The sequence below is a fragment of the Dipteris shenzhenensis genome, chromosome 25, assembly GCF_047967505.1.
Source record: "Dipteris shenzhenensis isolate YYH24624 ecotype China chromosome 25, Dip_SZ_1.0, whole genome shotgun sequence".
Classification (NCBI taxonomy): Eukaryota; Viridiplantae; Streptophyta; class Polypodiopsida; order Gleicheniales; family Dipteridaceae; genus Dipteris; species Dipteris shenzhenensis.
Window position 1 is genome coordinate 43,167,642 of NC_141620.1, and position 19,535 is coordinate 43,187,176.

The window sequence follows — 19,535 nt, forward strand, 5'->3', positions numbered from 1 at the left end:
TTTAGTACAATAATCAATTGCTACTAGCATGTAACAGTTTCGTGTGTGGGCAATTGCTAGATTGAATGGATCCATGAAGTCCAGACCCCACTTCTGAAATGGATCTAGTGATAAAATGGGGTTAAGCGGCATTTGATCACAATTTGTGGGTTGGCCCAACCATTGGCAGAGGTTGCAACGCTTTGCAAACCACCTAGCATCCTTCTGCATGGTTGGCCACCATAAGCCTGCTTGAAGAATTTATTTCCCATGCAAAATGAGCAACCAAAACCCCACAATGGGCTTCCATCAGCATTGCCTCCTGCTCATCATGAGACTGAACACATTGCAGTAGGGCCTCCATTAGATGCCGCCGATATAGTTGGCCTAAGAATACTTCAAAAGATCAGCTTCAGAGTGCCAATAATTTCCTTTGGTCTCTTTTCATGTACTTGGGCAGTATGTTGAGAGTTAGGCTCGACAACATCTCATCATACCATGACCATGGGCCTTTCAGAACCACTTCGAACTCTACCTCGATCAGATCCACTCAGACAATAGCCACCAGCCCTGCATTAGGAAACTCATCTTCCACTCCTATTGGTAGCTCCCCGGACTCCAGTCCAGATAAGTAATCTGATACCACATCCTGTGAGCCCAGTCGATGAATAACATCAGTCATATTCCTGCAATAACAACACCCACCATGCCAATTGACTTATTAGACTTTGTTGTTTTACTAAGTACAACAATTGAGAATGATCAACATAGAACACAAACGGTCTGCCCAGCAAATAATGTCAAAATTTTTTGACTGAATAAATCATGCCCAATCCTTCTCTTTCCATGACAGAGATTCTTTTTGGCAGTCGAGAGCTGTCGACTTGCGTAGTGGATTGGATGATACCATTTGTCCTCATCTTCCTGCATCAAGAATCCACTGATAGCCCTATCCGAAGCATCAACAAGCACAGTTACCTCTTCACAGTCAATACATGTGACCACTCCTACCACCTTAGCACAGGGCTTCATAGGCACACCTCTTGCTAGGCACAGTGCCACATCATCACTGCATGTGACTCACAGTGACACACATCATTGAGCACATTTGCACTCCTTTTGCCCCTCCACCTAGATCAAGTCCTATCTCTTGATCCAGGAAGAATTTGAGGGCACTCCAAAAAGGAAAGTCGCTCGTTTTTTCATGCTCTTCGTGTTCATCACATCATCGCACATTTCGGTGCAAGTTACACTCACATTTGAGCCTCACCGACAAAACCACTTCCTTCACACACATTTGCCTCTACATCGATGCATCTAACCCAGCACTTAAAAAGAACAAAAGAAAAGGAATTATTTGTTGTTCTTTCATCAATCGACGGTTGGTTTAGATCTAGATCAGAGTAGACCAGATCGCCATAGAGGGATGCTTTGAATTTCCCCAAGTTGCCAATCTAAGCCATGCCCGAAATTCTCGACTAGTACCTACTCGGAGTCAGTCCATATGCTCACATACGGTTTCACATCATAACATTACCTAAAACCTTACGTTCATTAGTTCAATGAGCAAACTTCAGAGTTCAGAGGCATTGCAGATTGTTTTAGTGGGCAAATAGCATTTGATTTCACACACACATGCCACCATTGTAAAGCCTATTTGGTTATCTCACAGCATTGTGCACATCATTTTAGCCTTGTAAAGCCTCTTGGCTATTCCTGGCATCATTGCCACAAGCATTGTAATATAGATCAGATTTTATATATTGCAGTTCTATCTTCACCAACAATTCAGAGATTTCACTTGGCATAGACAACGTATTTGCAGTTGATTCATACAGAGATTTTCACGACACTTTCGAGTACATTTCTTGCACCATGTCAACTAGCAACCTCAATTTGGAGGCATCTGCTAAGTTAGACAACTCCAATTATGGTACATGGAAATACCGAGAATGGAGACCATTCTTGTACTTCAGGACAAATAGGAGTATGTCGATGGGTCTACACCTAGACCATTGGATGATCCAGCTACCAGTAGCTCTACTCCATCTGTTGTCACAGCACCAGCAACGGGATCTACAATGGGATCTACATCTACACAAACAGTTTCCGCACCAATAGCAGATCCTGCCATTGCTCGAGCTCAAGCAGAATGGGATAAGAAAGACAAGTATGCATATCACTTGATCAAGCAGAATGTGCAAGATGTCATGCTAGGATAGGTCAACACAGTCAAAACATCAAAAGAAGCATGGGATATGTTTGCAGATCTCTATGAGTCTAAGAACACATATAGGATTCTCACCCTGAGAAACCAAATCAACCAGAGATTCCACAACAGCAGTGAAACCGGTCATGCTTATGTACTCTGCAAAAAGGACTACAACAATCAACTTGCAGTAGCAGGAGAGACTATGAACCCCGCAAAAATGGTTCAAGTAATCCTGAATGGACTAGGAGAGGGATACGAGACATTCTAGTCACAGTCATTTTGCAAATGAACATGGAAATATGTTTCTTGCAAGTGAGGAATTGCATCAGATTGATACAGTGTACCTAGACACTAATTTCAATCCCAAAGAGGATTACAGCTATCAAGTCGACCAAGTGGAACAGGATCCTTGGTATATCGACAGCGGTGCATCATCTCATATGACAAATCATTAGGAATGGTTCACAGAAATGAAGCCATTAGAAGGTCAGAAGAATGTCATCTACAGAGCATCTACAGAGCAGACAATACAGCAAATCTAATTCAAGGGATAGGTGTTATCCCTATGAATAATTCCATTGGTACAAAAGGATTAGTGAAAGATGTGCTCTATGTTCCGAAGCTCTGCAAGAACCTTTTGTCAGTAGGTCAAATGATGGATCACAATTACAAAGTCATCTTTGACGGTGATGAATGCACTATCAAAGACAAATCCAAAAGATCTCAGCTAGTAGCAAAAGGTGTCAAGGAAGGATGCTTATACAAAATGCTAGCTACAGTACAAGATAAGCATGCCATGTCAACTCAACTGCAACAGATGCTACTATCTGCAAAATGGCACAAGAGATATGGTCATATCAACTTCAAGTACTTGTTAGATCTCAGGAATCAGAATATGGCAATTGGGATTCTGAAGCTATAGTTTCTTGGAAAGGTTTGTAAAGCCTGCTGCTTCGGCAAACAAAAGCGAACCAACTTTGTCAGAAGTACCTCTCGTGCATGAGGTATTCTTGATTTGATTCATACAGATAAATGGGGTTATGCCCAGACCTGCAGCATCAATGGCTCACTTTACTACTTGACTTTCATCGATGACTACATCAGATATTGTTGGATCTACTTTCTGAAAGAGAAATCTTAAGTGTTTTCCAGATTTCAAGGATTCAAAGCCATGGTAGAAAACCAAAGAGGCAGAAAGATCAAGGTCATGAAATCAAATAGAGGAGGTGAATACATGTCTTCAGCATTCATGAACTTTTGCAAAAATCACGGCATTCGAAGACAATTAACATGTGTAGATACTCCTCAGTAGAATGCAAGAGCTGAAAGGAAGAATGGGACTTTAGTAGATAGCGCTAGAGCAACACTTAGTGAAAGCATCTTTCAAATTAGTATTGGGTAGAAGCAATAGCTACAACTAACTATTTGCTTAATCGGCTTCCTACCGAACCGATACAAGGTATGACTCCTTATGAAGCATTCACTGGACACAAGCCACACATTGGGCATCTCCACATATTTGTTTGCATAGCATATGCCCACATACATGATGATCATTGCAGAAAATTGGATGCAAAGTCACACAAATGCATCATGGTTGGCTACAGTGAAGAAAGCAAAGCATACAAATTGTATGATCCCATCAACCGCAAAGTCATTATCTCCAGAGATGTAATCTTTGATGAGGAATTAGAATGGAAAACCTCACCCACACAGGAGATAGAAGCATCGACTTCACAGTCATCTACAGAACAAGTTGATGAAGAAGAGCAAGAATTGCCAGCAACACCCCAAGCAGAGCCACAGCAGCTCAGACGGTCGACTAGGGAAAGCAGACCACTAGCCAGATTGACATATGCTCAGAAAGGCAAAGCAATTCAGGTGGAAACCACCAACTATGCTCTTATGACTACCATCATGGCTATAGAAGAGCCAGTGTACTTCGAAGACGCAGTAGACAAGCCACAATGGCAAACTGCTATGAATGAAGAAATGGATGCTTTGTATAAAAATAACACTTGGGAATTATGTGACCTTCCACCAGGAAAGAAGGCCATAGCAAACAAATGGGTATACAAAGTAAAGTACAATCCAGATGGCAGTATTCAGAGATATAAAGCTAGATTAGTTGCAAGAGGATTTGCACAACAATATGGTCAGGACTATGCTGAGACTTATGCTCCAGTAGCAAAGATGGATTCCATACGGTTCTTGATATCACTAGGAACACTCAGCAAATGGAATGTGTATCAGCTCGATGTCAAGAATGCATTTCTCAATGGTAATCTAGACGAGGAAGTCTACATGCAACAACCAGCAGTTTATGTTGAACCAAGAAAGGAGAATAAGGTTTGCCATCTCAAGAAAAGTCTCTACGGCTTAAAACAAGCACCCAAAAGTTGGTACAACAGAATTGACAAGTATTTTGCTGATTTGGGATACATGAAATCCAATGTGGATCATACTCTCTACTACAAAGTTCAAGGGGAAGACATTACTATTGCACTTTTGTACGTAGATGATCTGATTGTGATAGGAAGAAAGGATAGCTTCATCAAAAAACTAAAACAAGACTTATCTGCAGAGTTCAACATGAAAGATCTTGGACTTATGCACTATTGTCTTGGAATTGAGTTTTGGAGAGATTCAGATAGCACATTCATGAGTCAGCTCAAGTATGTTGACAGTCTCCTGAAGAAGTTTCATATGGCAGATTGCAAGATTGTAGCCACTCCCATGGAACAGAGTTTGAAACTTACTAAAGATTCAGAAAAGCCTACAGTCAATGACAAATACTACAAGCAGCTCATCGGATCTCTTATATATCTAACAATCACATGGCCGGATATTTGTTATGAAGTAAGCTCACTAGCATGGTTTATGGCAAATCCAAAACAATCTCATTGGAATGCAGCCAAAAGAGTCTTGAGATACATTAGAGGTACAAGACAATTTGGGATAGAATACAGAGGAAGTCATCCACAGTTGCATGGATACTGTGACAGTGACTATGCCGAAGATGATGAGACTAGGAGATCGACATAGGGATATGCATTTTTCCTTGGTCAAGGTGCTATATCATGGTTGTCAAACAAACAACCAACTGTTTCTTTGTCTTTGACTGAAGCAAAATATAGGGCACTCACTACAAGTGCATGTGAGGCTATATGGCTCAGAAGACTATTGTTAGAAACAGATTACTTTGATGAGTCAAAGCCAACAACAATATATTGTGATAATCAATCGGCTCAAGCATTGGCTAAAAATCCAGTATATCACTCTAGGACAAAGCACATTGATGTCAGAGAGCACTTTATTAGAGAAAGAGTGTTACTTGGTGTCATCACATTGTAGCATTGTGATAGCAAAGAAAATGTTGCAGACATCTTTACCAAACCACTCGGTAAAGAGCTTTTCGAGAAACATCGATTAGCTCTTCGTTTGACATAGAGGAAGGACATTCCCATTAAAGGGGTGTGATGGAATGAGGATGGAATGTAATGCTCAGTCCTTCTTTGATTCCCCAGAATCATCATCTTAAGGGAAGGCCTACTTCATGATGTTGATCTTGAGGGAAGGTGTTGAGAGTTCATGCTCAACATCATGTGATCATGTGTGCATAGCACCATCACGTGATCATATATGCATAGCACTAACCTTATAGAGTGCTATAAAGGAAAGGGTTAGATCCCCTAACCCTAACCCTAAATGGGTTTGTATATATTCTATTTTTTCAACTAAATCTAGTGTACAGTTAGTCATTTGTGGTGTGCTCTCTAGCTATGCCCTCTCTCCTCATCTCCACTCTTCTCCTCTCCCCTCTTCATATTTTGTCATTCCCTTCCCTGCTCCCTCTCTCTTCTCCCTCCCCTTTCTCTCTCCTCTCTCTTTTCTTCACCCCTCCCCCTTCGAATCCAAAACACTAATTGGGTAGCCGTGGCCCTGCCAAGCACCTGCGCAAAAAAATAAAATAAAATAAAATAAAAATAAACAAACAAATAAATAAATGTATTATTATTATTATTATTGCACAGGTGCTTGGTGGCCGTGGCCGCCAGATTATGTATTTGTTAGCCCTCTCCCCTCCCCTTCCTTTCCTCACCCCTCCTCTCCCCTTCCAAGAGCATGCATTATAGGCCTAAGCTCTGGCAGCCATGGCTGCCAGAGCATGCATTAGGGAGTCCCCCTTCCTACTCCTTCCCCTCCTCACCTCTCCCCCCCCCTCCCCTCCCCTTATCCCTTTCATCCCCTCCCTTCCCCTTCCCCTTCCCCTCCCCCTCCCCATTCCCCTCCCCTCCTTTCCCCTTTCCCCATTCCTCACCCTGCCCTTCCCTTCCCCCTTCCTCTCTCTCTCTCTCTCTCTCTCTCTCTCTTTCTCTCCCTCCTCTTCCTGCCCCCTCTCTCCCTCCTCTTCCTTGCCCCTTCTCCTTCCCTTCCCTTCCTTTCTCCCTCCCCTCCCCTTTTGTCTTTCTTTTCCTCTCTTTCTTACCTCCCTCCCTTTACCTCTTTCCCCCTGCCTCCCCTCTGTCAACAGTCGTAGTGTGAATCCCACACAGATACGGATCAACTAAAAGCCTTGCAGGCATGCCTATTCAAGGTGGACAAGTGCATTGCACCGGTCCCATCATATGTATCAATGGCCTTCCATTGATGAACCAAGGAATGTACGTTCCATGCATGCATGTGTAGCATCATGTGTGATGCCATATATGGGATTTTAGAGTTTTCAAACTCTCAAAAGGTGTTTATTGATACTATTGTGATATCTTGAAGATTTTAGAGGACTCTTATGGTATATTAATGTCATACATGGGCCATACATACACACGGACATACATACATTAGAGGACTCTTATAGTAAAATAATATCATGCATGGGCCATACATACATTAATTAATTTATTAATGCATTTAAAATAATTTTTTTATTAATTTTAATTATAATAAATTAAGTAAATAATTAAGAAAAATCTAGTCTTTTGATGTAACTATTAATGAGATTTTACAAGTGTCTTTAATGTATTAATCTATGTCACGTTAATTTTGATTTAATTTCTTTCAAAAAACTCTTAAAAATTGCTTGTCTTTATGTTTTCATCTTTTTTTTGAAGAGTGGTTTTTTCTTAAATTTTATCCAAAATCTAGTCCAAAAGTATCTATAAAAATAAATTTGTACATTGACAAGTCCAAAATTAATGAAATAAGTGTTTGTGGCCAACGCCATTCGCAGATCTCAGGAGAGCCCCGAAATGAAGTAGTCATTCAGCACCCCTTGAGCAAGCAAATTCACTTGTGGCACATGTTGCATGAGTAATTTGAATTTGGATGCATAATCCTCCACATCTTGATCTCCCTGATCCAACCACCACAATCTATCCAGAGTTTTTTCCTTACGAAACTGTCTCAAGAATGCGGTGCAGACGAGATCATATGAGGTGAATTGGCCCTCTACAAGCCATCATGACACCTTGCCTACTAAGGTTGATTCAAAAACTGCCTCCTGTCAGAGTGGTACCATGGGTGCCAGATTGTTGACCGCATACAAGTTCTCAAACTGTTGGACATGAGCATCCTAGTCATCAGATTGTTTTCCCAAAAAATTAGCATACTTGACTTGGCCCACCATCGCAGCACCTCCAACCTTTAGTGCTCCTCCTCTTGATGTACTCCTTGACCGAAGAGGTTGCGAGAAGTAGTCGAAACCGTTATTGGAGACGAGGATGCACTCAACACCTTGCATCCATCCAATGAGACTCGTACCCCGTTGCCCTGACTAGAGCCATGGCGGTGAGAGAATGAGAAGGCGTCCCTTGACGTCATTCAACTCCTCTCGGAGAGCCTTACGACATGATGTCTCCATGCTCGGGATCACTCCTCTATCGCCGTAACTGTGTCGTTGGTGTCAAAGGGTCAGGAGGGCCTTGCGAGTGTGTGCACATGCATGCCTACTAGAAAGATAGCAATTGCAAAATGTGCTGCCAAGACCACTGGATGAGGTTCTTCACTAGGATTTCTGCACTCGCTCGATTGTAAGTGGGGTGTTGGGGATTAGTTTGCATCCGTTGGAGTTCATCTTGAAATCCACAAATGTGACACCTCACCACTGCCATCTCCTCCTGAATCTCCACTCGAGTGCATGCCGATGCACACAACCCTCCATGTGAAGTGCCTCTATCGTGATAGAAAGGAGCAGATGACATGAGCTCACCAAAACACCTTGCCGGAAGCAAGTTAATCATCGCTAGATGGCGAATCCCTTTCGTGATAGTAAGAATGTGCACCGTGATCACCAATGTGTAGTGTCATCACTCAGCGTAGACGCTACGGGAAACAGAGATAAAACAACATGACATCTACAGACAGAATACAGAGAATGCGAATAGAAGAACACAACACTGCATGACTTAGTATTTCTAGAGCAAGAGATCTCTCAACACCTGCATAAAAAACATAGATGGAATGCTAGTAATAGCATGTGTACGAGAACCGACTGTCGATTAGAGACCATTGAAGACTCAACTGCTTGGAGGACTCAACCACCAAACGTCGTAGCTAACCTACCCTCGCACACCCCTCATAGTTCACTGCTGCTAACCCGCATGGTTATGCAATAACATCCCCTCTCTTATTTCCCCTCTTTCATCCTCTTTTCTCTCTTTTCATAAGCATATGCATTTGTGTATGCTTTTGCTTATATGCTTATGCATGAGCATATGCTCATATGCTCATATGCTCATCCATAAGCATAATCATATGCTTTCTCTCTTTTCCTCTCTTTACCCTCTCTTTTCTTCTTTTCCCCTCTCTTTTTTTTTCTCTCTTTTTCTCTTTTATCCTCTTCCTTCTCTTCTTTTCCCCTCTCTTTTTTTTTCTCTCTTTTTCTCTTTTATCCTCTTCCTTCTCTTCTTTTCCCCTCTCTTATTTCCTCTCTTTCATCCTCGTTTCTCTCTTTTCATAGGCATGTGCATTTGCTTATGTTTATATGCCCATATGCTCATATGCTCATGCATAAGCATAATCATATGCTTTCTCTCTTTTCCTCTCTTTCCCCTCTCTTTTTTCCTCTCTTTCCCCTCTCTTGTTTCCTCTCTTTTTCTCTCTTTCATTCTCTCTTATTTCCTCTTCTTCCCTTTTCTTTCCTTCTTTCTTATTTCCCCTCTTTCCCTCCCTCTTCCTCCCCTCTCTTTTCCTTTCTTTCCCTCCCCTCTCTTTCCCTCTCTTTCCCTCCCTTTTCTTCCCTTCTTTCCCTCCCCTCTCTTTTTCTCTCTTTCCCCTCTCTTTTTTCTTCTCTCTTCCTCTCATTCATCCTCTTCCTTCTCTTCTTTTCCCCTGATCTCTTATTTCCTCTATTTTCCTTCTCTCTTTCCTTCTATTCTTTCTCCTCTCTTTCCTTATCTTTTTTCCTCTCTTTTCCTCTCTTTTTTCCTCTCTTTCCCTCTCTTTTCTTCTCTCCTTTCCACCCACGTGAAGCTTCAACAACCTGACATTGAGCAAGCATATACAAACTTCTGCCACTCTAATTCAAAGAATGCAAGAGCCTGTAAATGCTTGCTCAATGTCAGGATATCTTTTCCTTCTTTTTCTTTTTCTCTTTAGCCGTATTTGGTTCTTTTTTTTCAAATAAATTCTAAATGGAACACCCATGCCCGCACCCACGGCTGTCTTCCCAAAACCCTAACTCGATTGGGCCATGTTGGATTCATTCGGGACATCCAAACTTTGCTATCACAGGTAGCACAGAAGATTGCACATGATACAGACTAGGTGAAGTATAACATTGAAGTGTGTGCACTTGGGTGGGGTCTGGACCGAAGGCACGTGGAGCAGCAGCGAGATTGAGGCAAGCATGAAATAACCTAAGGGTCTGTGCTCAATAGATAACAGGATCTCATATGCAAGAGAGAAAAGCAGATAATATGGAGAATAAAAAATTTGATTACTATAAAACTGATACAATAGATGGCGCTGCCTCCCAACTGTGTGCTCCTGTGTGAGAAGCTTTGATGGCGTGGTGGAAATAGTAGAGGACGGAGGCTGGATGCTAAGGAATCAGGGTTGCTGTAGCCAGTGATGATAATGGGCTTCATGGGTTTGCTCTTATACAAGAGCGCATGTGTGCTGTGTTGAAGCATCATAGGTCAATCTTGCGAACTTCCATCGCAAAGAAGAAGGCTAAACCTCGCTGAGAAGATAAAGCTGACTGGAAGTCTTTGAAGAAGGAGTACAGGGACCACCCCCAAAAGTTCGACAGTCAGAGGAGGGCTGCAAGGAGACGGCTGGACACCATAGGTACTTCGCACCTCGGCAGTGGCAGAACGGCCGTGTTCGAGGCATGGGTGGTAAGTCTACTTCTTTTCACATGCATACCTCATGCCTCCCCTTCAAGTTCGTAGTCTTTCCTGCTTGCAATAATAATCAACAATTTGTGTCTCCAACATGCAGCTACTTTTTGGAGCATGTTGGGATATCTCAAGGTGTATGCCTCAGGCACACCTTATGTTTCTATGTGTGAGTGCTAGAGGCACAATTAGGTGCCCACAAGCACAGTTAGGTGGTGGAGAGCCACATAGGATGATTGAAAGAATCTAGGAGCAGATTGAGGAGATGATTGTGGAGCTCTGAGGTCATCAGTGATGTCAGTGAGCTTGTATGAGGTGCCTACTTAAGGACCTCACTCTTCTTCATTCCATAAGCAAGTATTCTGAATTTGTGTCCACTCTACTCTTTCTTTCAGTGTTCCAACATGGTATCAGAGCCATTTGATCCCCCTTGAGCCCATTTCTGCCACATCATCATCATCATCTTCTTCTTCTTCTTCACCATCTCTCCCTCTTCTTCCCAAAATTTGCTTAAGCCTGTTCTCCTCAGGTTCTCAACCATTTCCCACGCCCTTCCTGCTGGAGATCCACCTTGAAGGGGCGAACTTCCAGCTGCAAGGAATTGAAGAATCTCCACCTCTGCTGGTCGCCATTACACGTTTTTCATCGATTTCTCTTCCTGCATTTTCTCTGCGCCTGCTCCTTCTTTCTCTAATTCCTTTTAGGGGAAGCTTCTCCATACCTTGGGCTACCTTGTGCTGAAATCTAAGCAGCAATGGCTGCATATTGAAGGAGAAAACATAGAAAAACCAGCCGAGTTTGTAGAAGGAAGAGAAGGCGACTTGACGCGTTTTTGCGCCTCTTCTTCCCAGAGGATCTTCTGTGGTATACCAGCTCTCTTTTGCCTTAGAAGCCCCTTTTTCCTTTGCTTTGAGGAGTGAGCTACAAGCCCTCCAAATTCAGCCTTCTAGTTTTGACAGTTTTGGACAAGTTTTGAAGATGATGCTACATAAAATGCTACTCTAGCATTTCTGAGTTTTTGAAGTTTTCAATACCATCAATACAAGTGTGGCTTCAGTTGTGCTTTGATTTGTTAGACCTGTTTTTGATTGGAAAGTACTCATTTTAAGCCACCTCTGTGAAGCATGTAAGTGAATATTGATCACTAGTATTTGCTACATCAAGTGCTTATATTTTGGAAGTCTTTCAGTTATTGTTTTTGCCTTGTAAGAGAGAAAGACACTGCCCAATATCTGGGTTAGACCCTCTCATGGCTACCCTATTGAATCTAGAGAAGTTCAATGGAAAGGGCTTCCACACATGGCAGATGAAGGTAAAATTTGCATTGATGAGGGAGAACTTATGGGGACTTGTAAAACCTACTCCTACCGCTTCTTCTACGGCCTCCAATGCTGGAGAAACCTCAACACCGACACAACCGGCAAGGGATCCAGCTAGAGAAGAAAAAGCATATGGTATCATTGCTCTTGCTTTAGGAGATGATTATGTTCACCATATCTCTGACTTGGAGTCTCCTTCAGAAGCTTGGCAGAAGCTTGACTTAATTTTTGGTGCTAGCTCTCCGATCTCTAAACTATCACTTAAAATCTCTTTCTTTGAATTGAAGATGGCTAGTGGTACTACTTTGGCAGCTCATGTCAACTATATGCGGAGTCTTATGACTCAGTTAGCTTCTATCAACTCTTCTATTTCTCCAGATGATGCTATGGCAGTGTTACTTAAGAGTATGCCTGAAGATTATGATCACATAGTTACCACTTTGAAAAATCTTCCTAATCCTAATCTTGAAGGTATTATCTCTGCTCTCCAAGAAGAAGAAAGGCATATGGAGCTCAGGAAAGGCAATGACACTAGGACAGGCAATGACACTGTTTATGGTGTAAAATTCCAGAAGGGCAAGTATACCCCTTGCAATCACTGTGGAAAGACAAATCACCTTTCAAAGGACTGCTTCAAAATTAATCCATGCAAGCACTGTGGCAAGAACAACCATAATGAGAAGTTTTGCAGAAACAAAGCAAAGACAGAAAATGCACTTACAATTCATGAGCCTCCACAAGATGAGGCATCCTTTGAAGATTATGCATTTTAAACACATCTCTATGTATGCTCCAGATCTCTCTTTTTATGTCAAGGTACTAAGCCTGGATAGTCCTCCAAAATGAATGAAAATAAACTATTGTGTTTTGTGTGTTTTGTAAACACCTCTGGTCACCTTATGATGTAGGCCATGTGTATGTTTTTGCTCCATGGTACCTCCTGCAGACATTGTGTGCATGTACATGCAGGGGAGATAACCATTGGAAGGTATTTCTGTATCCCTTTTTTGTTTACATTACACCCAAGGAAACCCTTGCTAGCATGAGAACCTAGCCATAGATTTATCCTTGACCACCATGAGATGGCATGAGAAACTATGAGACTAGATGTATCCTTGACATAGCCTGAGGCATTTCCTTGAGGGGGGGTTTGTTGGGATATCTCAAGGTGTATGCCTCAGGCACACCTTATGTTTCTATGTGTGAGTGCTAGAGGCACAGTTAGGTGCCCACAAGCACAGTTAGGTGGTGGAGAGCCACATAGGATGATTGAGAGAATCTAGGAGCAGATTGAGGAGATGATTGTGGAGCTCTAAGGTCATCAGTGATGTCAGTGAGCTTGTATGAGGTGCCTACTTAAGGACCTCACTCTTCTTCATTCCATAAGCAAGTATTCTGAATTTGTGTCCAGTCTACTCTTTCTTTCAGTGTTCCAACAGAACCTTGGGTTTCTTTCGTTCTGTAGCTTTGCTCTCCATGGCTACTAAAAAAGCTCATATTTGAGTTACATTCTTTTTGTTCTTGATCAACTAGATCAGATGCATGGCAAGGAAATAGTGCAAGATGTCTGCATCGAAGGAGAGAAAAGCATGGATGCCAGAGATGATGATTGTGATTGTGATCATCTTGAGCCTTCTGCTCGACTTTTAGATTTGTAGATGTTTGAAAATGGGAAACAATTTTGCTGCCATTGCTACTTCAAATGCTACAATGCCTATCCAAACGTGCCTACCATCTTCGTCTTCAAAGAATACATAGTTCGATAGCGTCTTCAAAGACTGCACAATTCGAAAGCAGTGGCAACAACAATGAACTCACCATCGCTTGCGCAAGTTTCTACTTGTTCAGCAAAAATTTTGACACCCATCTGGCCAACAAAAAGTTCAGTCACCCTCTCCGACGCCCCTTTCCAGGGGACTTGGGCCCGGTCCGTTGCAGAGGACGCCTCTCCAGACTACAATCAACATTGACTACCTAGGCATGTCAAATCAATCCTTTACGGATTCTGCTTATTGTCCATCTTCTTGAAATTTTGTTGTGATATAAAATTTCACGATGTCTTTGAGGGTGGAATGCTACTTCCTGTGGAGGTGTTCTTTGTATTCATGCACGCTTCACTCCTCTTCAAATTCACAAGTCTTTCCTCCTCGCAGTCTCTAGCGTGTATGCTGCTTTCCAAATGAGGCCACGAGGGAAAACAAAGTGGTTGCTGATGTAGAGGGTCTGCTGGAGGAGAGAGTTGGTGGTGGTGACGAATCCACCGACGAGGAACTGGCCCTGGGTGACAAAGAGGACCTCGGAAGCACGGGGGTGGATGTGGGGTGGTTCTAGGTCACCTTTGGGAGCGAAGTTGATGCGAGCCATGGAGAGGACGTGGGTGAGGGTAGATGCAAGTTGGACGATGGAGCCAAGGTGGTTGGAGGTGTTGCCAAGGTTGCGGATGAAGGAGGATTGGAAGTCTGCTACTATAGTGACTTGGGCGAGGTTCTTGCAAAGTAGACCATTGAGGAAGAAGTTGGAAGTCTGATCCGCGGGGAGCACCACACATAAGTCCTGGAGGGGATCCAAATCATAAGCCATGGAGGCTGCAAAGCAACAAAACAAGACCAACAATATTGTGCAGGAGGAGGCGGAGGAGGCCATGGGGATGAAGGAGCTAAGCTAAGGTGCTATTTGTAAATGCAACATAATCACAGGTCCCTCTATCACCACAAGCTCAAGTAGAGATTCAATGCATTTCGCTATGTTGATCATGCATTTTCCTTACCCACATCTTGCTATGTCCCTACATTCTCCTACTTCTCCTCCCTTATCTGCATCTATGATGAACCCCCATTGGCAAAAAGAGACACCCCCATAGGGTAGAACAAATGCAGGGGAAAGGGGGAGAAAGAGGGGAGGAGAGAGAACACCAAGATCCATGTTGGGTGGATTGGGGAGTTGGCTTTCGATCAGAAAGAAGAAGAAAAGAAGAAAGCTGAATGTAGGGTGCTAGAGCACAAATAAATATATTCTTTAATATTATTCTTAAAATTGTTAAATACAACAATATAGCTACCATTTGTAGATATATATGTGTTTGTGTGCACACTTTTTATATATATGTATATATAAAAATATATATGCATACATTTATGTATGTGTACACATATATACAAATTTTTTTCATATATGTTTACATATGCATGTATACACATGTATACATGTGCATATAGCAAGTAATAAGCCCCGCCCCCCCCCCCGTCCCTCCCTAGATGCATTGGTACTTCATTGGTATTTGATTAGAAAATTCACTCATAAGCATACAAATGGCTAGATATGTCCCCTCTCGATAGTTCTAAATGTGTTACTACTGTAGGAGATGGCATCTCTCTCTCTCCCTCTCTCTCTCTCTTTCATTTTTTTGACTTTTCCTTTGTGATTGTTTTTGGACTCATTGTGGCTTTATCGATGCTTCCTCATTCGGTTTGAATCATTAGATCTCCGTTAACCCTAAGCATTGCTTTTAGTTGGAAAAAAGGTTTTATATGTGTGTTGCACAATCAAGTCCATGTACATAGATATAGTAATTAGCAATTTGCTAAACCCAAATCCTCTAAACCCTACCCCCTAAAATAAACCCTAAATCCTAAATCTTCACTCGATCTATAGAGGGAAACTGCTAGACGACAGCAAGCTGGTTGCAGTGCACATCTATCCATCGGAGACGGGTCATCTTACTCGTCTTTCTAATTTTTAACCTCACACAGACTGGTGAATTGCGCATAAGCACGGCCAACGAACTCCGATTTACACAAGTTTCTACTTGGGATGATTTGCTCGTTAGGTTGTTGCTCCAGCTCTTCCTGCGAGACAAAGAGTCCATGAAAACCATAGGGTACCCTCGCTGGGATCTTCACAGCTGCTAAAATGTCTAGGGATTGTGATTGTGCATCCAGGACCAGTAGGCTTGATTTGCAGGTTCGTTCATCGTGCACAAAGCAGAGCAAGCAGCCATCGTCTTCCGCCGCATTTTCTACTTTGGACGACATGAAGAAGGGTTCGCTGCCACAGCATCCCTCCCCAAAGCTCCTCTGAGCTACGACCTTTTGCTCCGCGAGGTCTACTTTCACCACTCCGGAGAGATTTGGAAAGCGTCCTGCTACACCCATGTACAGAAACTTGTTTTGTACACCCTGAAATTGCCTGTTCATATTTCCCATCTCCAGATTGCCCGAACAAATTTGTGTCTGTATGACAGATCCTGTCTTCAGATTAAGTCGGATTTCCGACAGTGACACGTCAAAGTTTTGTAAGTCGCCTAGAAGGACATGATCAACTCTGGCAATGAGCGGGACAATGAGCACCACTTCATCGCCCTCGTCCCATGAATTCAGGAAATGGAAGCAGTTACATCCCGGCACGTCAAACCACCGAATGGCAGAAGTATCTTCAGCATAACGGGGAAGGACACCGAACCGAGGCGTCTTCGTGCAATCGCATACTATGGGTGATTCTCCTTTGAGAAGGCGGTACGGTCTGAACACCACTTGCACGTCAGGAAACACCACATACTTGCGGGTGAGGCCAAAATCATGCATCATAGAGGGTTCTCTCATTTTGACAGGCACGTATTTAGAGGGAAGGCCATCTCTGGACACCCGGAAATAGCTTAGATATGGTGGAAAGAGTGGATTGTAGCCAAAAGCAAACATTTCGCCTGTGAGGGGATCGATTTTGGGGTGGCTAGTGAAGGACCAACTAGGTCTACCACCGAATGTGTATCTCCCGCTAGTGAGAAGGTCTCCATCAGATTGAATTCTAATAGCATGAGGTACATCGTCTTCAGACAATGCAAGCAATTTTCCATGATGAAATATGAGTCCGCTGTTTGACAGGCCAATTCCCTGGGTCAAGTCTGTGACGCCTAACAAGTGCCGCAGAAGGGCCAATGCGATTCTCGCAATGCCCACAAAGCCTGTTCTGGACGTTGCGAACACTTTGGGAAAGAGCGCTCGTGCCGCTACATCTTCCTGCTGAAAGCGGCTAGTACGTGTATAGCGACAACAGTACGTGGCGTGGCCATCCTTAATAGTAACAGCGTGCAGCATGCCATCTCCATCGAAGAAGTGATGCGCTCCGGGCGAGGCGTATCGCTGGTTGGGTCCGTTTCGAATGTAGACGCCATTGAGGAATTCGGGCAGCTGGGCGTTCCCCTCAATGCAGCAAGGCTGCGGGGGGCACTCGTGGGCAACAGGTACGAAGTTGCCTTTACGAAGGGGATCGGTAAGGGGATCCAGAGGGGAGCAGTCGAAAAGGTTGATGAGGGACTCAAAGGCAGTGCAGAAGCGGTCCTGGAGGGAAGCTTTAGGGGGCGGGGAGAGGGAGCGGCGGCTGGAGGCAGGATGCGGGAGGCGGTGGGAGGCGAGGAAGAGGGGAAAGGGGGATGGGTTGAATGCGTAAGAGGTTCTAGGAGGGTTGAGGTAAGGCGAGAGATCGGCAGGAGCAGCTGCATGACCAAAACTGGAGAAGCGGAGATCCATGGCAGCAAAGTGTGATGAAATGAAGGGATGCAAGAATGATACGTATTGCAATGGAAGCAATAATGTGATGAAAGGAATGCAAATGATACGAATTGCAATAGAGAGATTGAAGGAATTCAATGATCCGAATTGCAGTAGACAGATTGAAGGGAGACGCTGATTTTTATAGAGATATGAATGAATTCCAATGTAGAGATTGAAGGGAGAGGCTGATTGCTGTAGAAGGGGGGTGGTACATAACTTTCCCACCGACATAACTTTCCCTGTGCACTTTTTGGAGTCCCCTGTGCACTTTTTGGAGTCCCCTCCAAAGCTCTCGGCAAAGCCAATTTCTCTTGTATCTTTCTCCAACATTGTCATCATTGGTGATAATTAGTCCTTATAAGAGCTGGAGCGCCCAAGTCAAATTGTGCATGGACGCTCTCCTTATGATTATCAATAGTACAAGATGTGCACATGATTCATACATATAAACTAAAATTGTCCATGGAGCCAAATTGTGCATGGAGTTGCCCCTCCTAATGAACAATTGTACTCAGTGTGCACATGATTAATTCACATAATTCATGCATATCAAGCCCCTCATTCATTGTCCCTCTTTTTCCCCCCCCCATTATCCTTAATTCTTCTAATAACATGTGATAAAGACTTTTTATGAGATGTGATAAAGGCTCTATTAGCAATTGTATAGCTTAATACAGACTCGGTGCACTTGATTCATACATCTCAAGTGGCTCCTAATTAATTTTCCTTCTTCATTCATCGAATGCCCATGGAGTAGAGATATACTAGTTTTGTAGATAAAATCCAATTAAGCATTTTAAGCTATGGCTAAGAGCAATTTATTTTGTTTTGAAACTCACAATACTTTAGTGTCATGGGCCAGAGGGAATACATGTGAATCTTGTTAACGTATGCCTAAAAGCCTCAAGCTACACATCAATACTCTACCCTATGGCTAAGGAAGGGGGTACACATTGACCCTCTAAAGTAATGAGGATTTCAGCAAGCCACCTCCCCTTCTTCACGCCCAAGCCTTATCAATGGTCTAGAGAGCACTATGTTTCCATAAACATCTATATTTTAGAAAAGGGTGTCATTGTAAGGCCCCTTCTATTATTAATGTCCTCCCCTCATGAAAATCTTCTCGGGAACACACGATATGCTATAGTCCCCCTTCCTCTTAATTAATGCCCAACCCTAAGACTCCGTATATGATAGCAACTTGCACTCTCTTTACATGAAATGAATGCTATAGCCGGGCCATGATCCCTTCCTATTTATTATAATCATTGCCCACCTTGCACGATACAATCCCCCATGGTTCTCACTGCCTCTAAAATAATTGATAAGATTTGTATGACATAGGGGACATACTCGATGCACCTAGAGTAGGCACCACCTAGGATATTTCAAGGCCTGAAGTGCGCAATGGCTTCCTTACCCTTTGAAATAGTGGCAGTTACAATAAGTTGATCAAGACAAAAAGTGGTTTTTAAAGAGGAGAGGAGGTTCCACCATTGGTGTAATTTCATAATTAAAGAATTGTATATGCCGTACTATCCCATCCTTAAGTTAATGGAACGGTGACCAACTACTATTTTGGCACTTAATACTAATGATATATATAAGCATTTAAATAGAATGGTGATCAACTACTATGCACTACAAGGCACATGCCATTTTTCGATGGAAATACTGACCTTTTTTACACTAATGAAAAAAAAAAGGTGGGCAGAAAGTTCGGTATTTACGTCGCTATTAATGTCGAAAGAATGGTCGCTATATAGCGACACTAGTAAATGTCGCTATATAGTAACACTGGTAAACATCACTATATAGTGACACTAGTAAACATTGATATATAGCGACGATTAACAGAAGCTAAAAAAAACTTTAGTGGGGCTAAACAGGGCCACAGCAAGCCCTGTTTTGCCCCACTAATGTTTTTTTTAAAGTAATTACAAAAAAAGAATGTTGTTTGTTACAAAATTTCCCTTGTGAAAGGAGTTAATTTAAATTACTCAAATGAGCTGAGCGACAGAAGCATATACATGCCGAAGATATACAACATTGTTTGTTCCAAAATTACCCTTTCGAAAAGGGTGATATAAAATCTCTCAAACGAGCCGAAATACAGAAGCATATACATGCCAAAGTATAT

At 42.7% G+C, this 19,535-nt stretch overlaps 1 protein-coding gene and 1 pseudogene across 1 annotated transcript; both read right to left on the reverse strand.

The window, feature by feature from the left end:
- Positions 1-529: 529 nt before the first annotated feature.
- On the reverse strand, positions 530-14,429 carry LOC147885914 (putative germin-like protein 3-2). Its single transcript, XM_087396246.1, has 2 exons — positions 13,984-14,429; positions 530-665 (listed from the first exon to the last, which is right to left on the reverse strand). Exons 1-2 carry the CDS (start codon positions 14,427-14,429, stop codon positions 530-532), a joined length of 582 nt encoding a protein of 193 aa, XP_087252372.1.
- A 1,148-nt stretch (positions 14,430-15,577) lies between these two features.
- Positions 15,578-17,371, reverse strand: LOC147885915 (zeaxanthin 7,8(7',8')-cleavage dioxygenase, chromoplastic pseudogene; annotated as a pseudogene).
- Between the last annotated feature and the right edge of the window lie 2,164 nt (positions 17,372-19,535).